The 8,619-nt window shown below is 50.8% G+C and overlaps 1 protein-coding gene and 1 non-coding gene across 2 annotated transcripts in view; one reads left to right on the top strand and one right to left on the bottom strand.

Annotated features, from left to right (window-relative positions):
• The window catches only part of CCDC61 (coiled-coil domain containing 61), an 18,183-nt gene that overhangs the window by 8,769 nt on the left and 795 nt on the right, over window positions 1-8,619 (bottom strand). Inside the window, exons 2-5 of the mRNA XM_015589279.2 lie at window positions 5,537-5,695; window positions 5,206-5,288; window positions 2,045-2,202; window positions 805-966 (exon numbers count right to left, since the gene is read on the bottom strand). Of these exons, the coding sequence (XP_015444765.2) occupies window positions 805-966; window positions 2,045-2,202; window positions 5,206-5,288; window positions 5,537-5,695 (562 nt within the window). The remainder of the gene's footprint in view (window positions 1-804; window positions 967-2,044; window positions 2,203-5,205; window positions 5,289-5,536; window positions 5,696-8,619) is intronic.
• Window positions 3,929-4,047, top strand: LOC112479679. The gene has a single exon (XR_003046301.1). It is a non-coding gene; the product is annotated as a 5S ribosomal RNA (ribosomal RNA).

Below are 8,619 nucleotides of genomic sequence, written 5' to 3'. Positions count from 1 at the left end.
CTACTACTACTACTACTACTACTACTACTATTACTGCTGCTGTTGCTACTAGTAAAAATATTCTTAGCCCTCCCCAATGAGTGGGGATCCCTCCAGGTGGAGACTGAGTCCCCCACACAGCGGGCACTCAACGTGCAGAAAACCTTTGCTTTCTTCGCTTCTTTCTTCCAGCGCCCTCGTTCTCACCACGCCCCCACCCTAACACGAGGCCTCGCACGTGCTGCCCCCTCTGCCCAGAACACGTCCTCGCCCCTCTGTCTGATCCACCCCAGGACCCCATCGGGCGGCTGTCCCAGCCTCCCGCAGCCCAGGCTCTTTCCCCACTAACCCCATCTCCCTCTGCAATGACACACTCAGGTGCTGACGTGACACTGGCTGGCTGTCCCCTTGTTGGGCCACTTCCAGGAGGGATAGGGGAGGAGCCAGCACAGAGGAGGCGCTGAGTAGAGCGCTCCGGCCCATCCTGTCTTCACACGTGCTGCCCCCTTGGCCCGGGACACCCCTCTTACCAGAGAGGGTCAGGGCCGCTTCTGGGATCCCTCGCCCCACCCACTCTGAGTCCTCACTATCTACAGACAGATCCGTCCCCCCATTGGAGTGGGAGTCCCAGGAGGGCAGGGCCAGGATTGTCTCGGTCGCCACTCTGTCCCCAGCACCACCCAGCACGAGGCGAGCGCAGAGAGGCTCAGAATATCTGGTGAACGAAGGCCCGCCATCCTCCCAACGGTGCTAAGAGTCATCGGGTCCCGCAATGCATGATGGGATGAGCCCCCCAACCCCAATTGCCCCCTCTCCCAGACTCACTGCTCCCGCAGGTGCCAGATCTCGGAGTCCCGGGGGTCCCGAGGGTCCTGGTGGTCCAGCCCCCGAAGGCGGCCCAGCTCCTCCTTCAGTGAGCGAATGATGCCCTGGAGGACCACGGGGTCCGGCTTGCCCTGGTACGGGAGGGGCAGCGGGTAGTGAATCCTGAGGATTAGAACCGTGGCATCTCAGAGTCCAAGGATCCCCCAAGGGCACTACCAGACCCCAAGAGCCCGAGAGCATGAAAACGCTCCGTTCCAAACACCTCACTTTCCTAGGGGCTCAGGTCCTAAATGCGAATTCCAGCCCCCTCCCTGCCCCCACGCCCATTGCTCCTTGCGCCAGTCAGCCACCCCTACGACTCTCTTATAGAGCAATCGTGGAACCACTGGGTCATGTGACTTGCAGCCACGCCCAACCCTGAGATTCCTTGGTAAGAGATTCTAGATGGCCTGACCTGGGTCCCCCCTTGGTTGGCGAAAGGTAGGGCATCTTGATTAACTGCTCCACCGGGTGCTGTTCATAGAACAGCACTTGGTAACATGATAACTTCCCACCAGAAAATCAGGGAGCTATTAACAAAGGGAGCAGACACTGTCCCCGGCTACCCAACAGCCATTCCCAACGCCTTTCTCCCTTGCTGCCTCCCGCTAAAGACTAGACAGCCAGATATTCATTTGCCCAGCATTCCTTGCATGTGACTATTTCTGGCCAAATATTATGGAAAAGGCCAAGTTATCATTTCTGGCCGAATATTATAGAAAATCTGTCGGGAGTCTTCTGAGAACACTTTGGTTTTCCTGATAAAAACAATAGGTACAATTAGCAAGCGCATCTCTGTGCTGCTCCCTCTTGCTTTGCTGCAGACACAATGCCTGGAGGTCCAGCAGCCATTTCTGACCAGGAAGAGATACGGATGAAGTGACAATCCAACACATTAAGGATGGGAAAAAAAAAACAAACAGGAGACGACTTTTCTAATGAAATGATTGAGTTGCCACCACCTCCCTAGACACCTTGTTAAGCGATAAACTATGGCTTGTTTAAGGCACTAGTAATGGCTATTGTGCTACTTGTCGCCAAACACAGTATTGAATGATACAAACCTCAATACTGAAGATTCCAAAGGCAAGGCTGAAGCGACGTTCACGCCTTGCCCTGGGTACCTGGGGCTCCTGAGGTCTAACCACATCCTCTCCTACCTGCCCACCAGTGTCAGCCTAGAGTCAGCCCCTCGTCGCACCTGTCAAACTCCACAGAGTAGATGAGGATCAGGTAGCGCTTGGAGTTGAGCTGGGCGGATCTCGAGGCCAAGGGGCCTGGGCGGCCCCCCATCTTGCGGTTCCGCAGGGACTCCAGATCTGTGTAGGTCAGCAGGTCAAGGGTGACCGACTCGCTGCTCTGTTGTGAGAATGGGAGGAGCTGCGACAAGACCCAGAGCACACGACCCCCAAGCCCAGGCCACGCCCCCACGAGTTCAGGCCACACCCCAAGTCCAGGCCACACCCCACAAAGCCCAAGCCACGCCCCCACAAAGCCCAGGCCACACCCCGGCCGGTTCTCTGGGCTAGCTGGCCAGACCCACACTGAGGCTGATGAGCAAGATGGCCCTGTCCAAGGTGCTGGCACAAGGACGTCATCAGGGAGAAACTGAAAAGAACCTAAATGCTCGACCACTGGGGACGGCTTAAGACTATGGCTCTAAGTGTTGTCTGCAGACCCCTCAGGGTCCCTGAGACCCTTTCAGAATGTCCAAGAAGTCAAAACAATTTGTAGAATAATATTAAGATGTCATTTGCCTTTTTTGCTGTATTGACATTTGCACTAATGGTGCAAAAGTAATGGATAAATACGGTGGTGCCCATGAGCAGAAATTCAGCTGGTGGCATCGAATGTGCTAGCGGTCATTGTATTCTCCACTGCCATGCAGTCTCAGTGGTGGGCCAGGAGGGAGAAGTAAACAAGTAAATAAATAGATGATAGGCAGACAGGCAGACAGACAGACGAAACACAGGAAATGAAACCTGGAAATAGTCTTGATGACACCGTAAAAATTGTTAATTTACAGAACCTGAACCCTTGCGTACACAGCTTTTTACTACTCTGTGACAAAACAGGAAGCACATGTCCTGCTGCTCACCAAAGCACGACTGTTGTCTCAGAAAAAGCACTTATGCCATTGAGTTTTAAGCTAAGCTTGCCACTTTTTCATGGCACGCTACTTTTACTTGAATGAATGACTGCCAAACAAAACTAGGGTTATTCAGACTTGGGTGCCTAGAAGGCATTTTCTCAAAAATGAACAGTGAACCTGCCACATCAAGAAAAACAGCTAACAGTATTTGTTGCCAATGATAAAATTCAAACGCCCAAGTGAAAATTGCGATTTTGGAAAACGATCTGCCACCGTGTGCCTGACAGCCTCTCAATATTAAAAGACCGTCCTGGTGAGGTCTGTGAGAATGTTAACAAATGTGACTTCCTGATGTTGTATAATGAAATGCGTCGACATTTGGAAGGTCAGTACAGCTCACAGGTGACGTTACAAACTGGGTAAAAGATGCAGGCAACGTGCGAGATGCAGCAGTAGATTTTAGCGTAACAGAACACGACGTTCACCAATATGGCTTCAGATTCTACACCGCCACCAACCTTTAAAGAACTATCACCTGTCCAATTTCTTGTGTGTTAGCAAAGAAAGATATGCACGGTTATCTGAAGAAGTTATGAAAGGGCTTCCTTTCCTACTACATAACTACGTGAGACAGATTTTTCTGCATATACTTCAACCAAAACATAGAACAGACTAAATGCAGGAGAACATCTGAGAATCTAGCAGTTTTCCATGAAGCCAGACATTAAAGAGATTTGCAAAAATGTAAAAACAACGCTACGTTTCTTCCTAATTTGTTTTAGAAAATATATTTTTCATAAAAATGTGATTGAGATTAACATGGAATAGGTTTATTACTGTTATTTTTAAATGAATTCATAGATATCTTTAAATTTCTCTGAATTTCTAATATGGCAAACAAATATTGATAGATAAATCCTACATAAATAAAGCTCTTTGATGTCCTCAATAATTTTTCAGAGTAGAAAGGGATTTTGAGATCAAAAATTTTGAGTCTACGGCCATGCCACCCTGAACGTGCCCGATCCCGTCTGATCTCGGAAGCTAAGCAGGGTCGGGCCTGGGTAGTACTTGGATGGGAGACCACCTAGGAAGACCAGGTGCTGTAGGCGTAAAAAAAAAAAAGTTTGAGAACCACTGGGTTACAGAAGTAACGAGGCGTGGGTACAACGCAATACAAAGCAATTGCTAACGAGGATGACAAACTCAAAGGTTGATGACAACAACCACAACAACAATAATAAAAGTAACAGACAATACCTGTACAGCATGTATTATGAGCCAGGCATCACTCTAAGCTTTTAACACATAACTCGTTTAATCTTCACAACACTACAAAATGCAGACTGCTATCACCCACACATTACAGAGAGGGACGCTAAGGCACGGAGGGGAAGTCACTGGCCCCGGCTCCCAGCTCGTGGCAGTGATGAGTCTGAATTCAGAGTGCGTGCTCTTGGCTCTTATGCTTTTACGCCTATAGATTCTCAATGCTAACACTCGGGTGGGACACAGAAAGGGGATGCTTAGGGACTCAGTTTCCAAGTCACATATGACTACTGCCACAATGACACAAGCGCATGTTCTATCTGTCATCAGAGAAATAATGCAATCATGGCATCTAAATAACATCCCTGTCACTCTGAGTTCCAATCGGGTTTTTCTTTTCCCGTCGATACTTGTAACGACCTGACATGATATCCTTTTAAACTGTCTTTCTCTCCCACTAGAATGTCACCCACGTGAAGACAGAGATTTTGTCTCTTTCGTTCACTGCCGTGTTGACAATAGTGCCTGGCACACTGACGATGCTAAGGAAATGCAATAAATGATTGGCTATATTCACTGACATAACTAAATTCTTATGAAATATTGTTGAATCTTTTAAAAACAGGTTGAAGGATACCTTGGGAAATACAGCAACTACACATAATTATAGGTCTGCAAATGTGCACACGCAGCTTCCCACGTGCATAGAGAATGGAGAAATGACCGGAGTGATTTCCACCAAAACATTGCCAGGAATGATTATTAGGAGTGGAGTGACTTTTGCTTTCTTCTTTACATTTATTTCTCTGTGACTTGACTTTAATACATGAGAATAACTCTCAGAATCAGAAGAAGCCATTTACATTTGGGAAAGAAGAAAAAGAGAGCCCCGCCCCCTCAATGAAAGAGAAAGCAAAGGGTCTTGCAGACGTCGGATGGCCAGCTACCCCCAAGGAATCCAGGGGACAGAAACTTCCCCCCGCCCCCACCCCGGTCCCTACCTGCGTGAGGGCCGACTCCAGCATGTTACAGAAGATGTTGAACTGTTTGAAGTTCCCCGTCTTGTGAGTCAAATCTTCGATGACTACGTGGGGAGAAAAGTCCTTCCTGAGGCCTGACCATCTGTCCCACCCAAGGGCAAGGCACCCAAGCCTTCTACCTTTCCCTGACTCCAGGGCCTCTGGCCTGAGGGATGAGTCCCACATCCCCTCCCACTTTAGAGCTTCCGGTCAGGTAGAAGAGGCCAGTGGGCAGGATGCGGTTGGCCTCATCTTCTAGAAGAAGCTGATTCTGGGGAGGACAGGCGAGCCCACACCAGGTAGGCACACTCACAGCTGGCATCGAACTCGCCCCGCCACTGGTCAGCTGTCATCCGGTCCTCCACTTCCAGCTCTAGCACCTGCCCAGACACCAGCACCCGCACAGCATGCTCCACACCTCGGAAGACGTAGTCCACCTGCAGGCCAGCTGGCTGGTCCATGGCCAGTGTCACTGGAGAAAGGGACGAGACAGAGACCCAGAGGGGCTGAGAGTTCAGGTTCAGTAGCTAGAAAGCCAAAATTCACGTCCTGGTTCCACCACTTACGAGCTGTGGCACCTTAGGAAAGAGACTTCCTCTCTCTGTGCCTGCGTTTCCTCACCTGGAAAATGGGTACAGTAAGAGCACCAACCTCGCAGACTTGTCATGAGGGTGAAACTGAGCAATCCACATAAAAGCGTGTAAAATTGTCCTGCACGTTACGAAGCCCAATACATGCTGGCTAGTGGTATATATGACTTCCGACAAAAGAATCACGATGAATACTATTAATCATTCATTTATTAATCCTTATACTCATTATATATTTAGAATTATTCATTCATTCAGCAAACATTTGCAGAGAAAAATCCAGCTGGAAAGGGGGACAGAGTATGGAGGTCAGGTGGGGCAGAGATTTTAAATAAGGGGTCGGGGCACGCCTCTGTGAGGAGCCGGCCATGTGGCTCCCTAGGGAACGAGGTCCACATTGGGAGAACAGCCAGTGCCACAAACTATCAAGGACACACTTAAATCATTCACACTGAATTAATCACTGATTTTATTAATTAGTCTGTTGTTCTCAGCCAACAGAGCTCCTTCTCAATGTTAGTTCTACCAGGAGCTGGAAGAGGGTCAGGCCTCCTGCCTCAGCTGGTTTGGAATGGGAGCCCCAGGCTACCTGGGTTCATGTCCAGGTTCAGCTGTGTACAGAGGCGGGCAAGTCGCCTAATCTCCCTTATGGCCAGACTCCTTATCTATAAAGCACATTCCTTATCTATAAAGCTGCTCCGGGTGCTGGGGATCTGATGAGACCAGATTATGGCCGTGCCCTCAAGAGGGTGGCGACAATCCAGAGACATAAAAATGTCGAGCAGTGAGGACAGGGGACGCTGGGGGTGGGGGTGGCCAGCAGAGGCCTGGAGGGAGAGGAGGAGACAAGTGAACACCTAGGGAAGTGTCCAGGCAGACGGAACAGCCAGGCAAAGGCCCCAAGGTGAGTTGTTCCTAGTTTGTTCTAAGAACAGTAAGGGGGACAGCGTGAGGGAGGGAGGGGGTGAGTGCCGAGAGCAGAGGTGACATGGGACCGATGATGTTCACGCAGGCCTTTGTAAGCCCACAGGAAGATAAGAGGGCCTGTCTCCCTGGACTGGTGTAAGGATTAAATAAGTTAATCATGCTAAATCCTTGGGGAAACTGAGCCATGTCTGACACACAGCAAGAACTCAATACAGACCGGCATCCTCGCCATTATTATTGTTATTATTGCTTTATTGTTTCTGAGCTTGAAAGGGACTATAGAGACAAGGAAAGCCGCTTCCCTCCCCAGTGTACAGATCGGGTCATTGAGGCTCAGCAAGGAAAAACAGCCCTGTGCAGAGTGGCACAGCTGTTCCAAAGACAGAGCCACCCAGGGCTGCCCTTAACCTAGATTGGTGACCATCCTAATGCCTGGTCTCCTTCTCTCCCCACCGCCTCCATTAGTCCTCACGCTCTCCCCAGGAAGTCCTTCCTGAAGTCTGATGTTGGAAAATTGAGGCAGAAAAAGATGAACCCTGAAACTCTAAGACAGCGATTTTTAACCTTTGAGAGTGTAATGAGATCTCTGAACCCTCCCAGGACAGATGAATAAGCCCATAACCTTAATGGGCTTATTCATCTGTCCTGGGAGGGTTCAGGGGCTCCCAGAATATCACCCCCAGGCCCACTGAGTAATTTCAGGGGCTCCCAGAATATCATCCCCAGGCCCATTGACAAGATCTCCTTTCTCCAGGCCCAAGAACAACTGCCCGAGCCCCCACACGTCCTGACAGCCTGTCTCTAGACTCAAGCTCTTGACTTTAGTTGGGGGAGGGGTCTCTGGTGCTTTGGAGGGGCTGATGAAATCTGGAACCCTCTTTCCCCAGAAAACTAGCACTCTCTCAATTGTGCTGTCATTCTCTGGAGATTCGGAGGTCCGTACAGCTCCAGCTTTCAACATATCCCTCACCCCTGGCCCCCAACGCCCGGCGCCAGACAGCGCTGTACCTGCCCCAACGGGTGCCCTAGACCCCGCCCACCGACCCGCCCTCAGACTCCGCGAGCCAATCAGCGGCCACGCCGCCCTGGTTACCAAGGCGTTGGAGGCAGCAGCGGGCGGAACACCTGAAGAGCCGCGGAGCTTCACAGCCCTAGTCACTGCCAAGTCGTGGTACCCAACTCCCAGGAGGAGACAGAGGAGGAAGGCGGCCCGCCCCACCCCATCCCCGATGCCAACCCGACCCTGTCCTTCTTCCTCACTCCCCGACATAAGCACCCCCATTCTCACGCCGAAGGTAGTAGCCCTTCACTAGATAACAGAGCCATAACGCATCCAACTGCCCTGATGTCATTAGCCTCCATCTCAGTGCCCAGATATTAAGCCCCTGAATACTCTCTCCGAATTCAACCCTCCCCTGACACACACCTGCCTGCCTCACCTCCACAAAGTCCGCAGGCTCCGTCCCGCCTCGCTCCCCCATCCTCTCTTCTAGGCATGTGGTAAGTGTTCAACAATTGCTGACGGAATAAATCCCACACCCCTGCCAACTCGACCGTCCCTTCCAGACCCCAGCTCCCCACCACTCACTCATTCCCTAGAGGAATCTCTTCCCTGAGATTCTGGGCTCCCCTTCCGCTTCCCCCTGCAGAACCTCTCTCCCTCCAAATTCCAGGCCCGCCTCCTTCTACTAGTTCTGAAACCAGCCCTCTCCTCCCCAAATCTCTTATTTCTATTTCGCTCTCTCAGATTGGGGGGGGGGGAGGGAGTGAGGAGGAAGGCACACTCCCCTTCTCCCTATACCAGCCCCATGTTCTCCTGGGGTTCTCCCCATATTCTACCTAAATTTTGCTCCCCCCACCCCCATTATTCTGCCTGCAC

This window comes from Pteropus alecto, unplaced genomic scaffold, assembly GCF_000325575.1.
Source record: "Pteropus alecto unplaced genomic scaffold, ASM32557v1 scaffold194, whole genome shotgun sequence".
NCBI lineage: Eukaryota > Metazoa > Chordata > Mammalia > Chiroptera > Pteropodidae > Pteropus > Pteropus alecto.
Note: the sequence above shows the minus strand (reverse complement) of the source record. Positions and strands in the feature narration are given on the sequence as shown.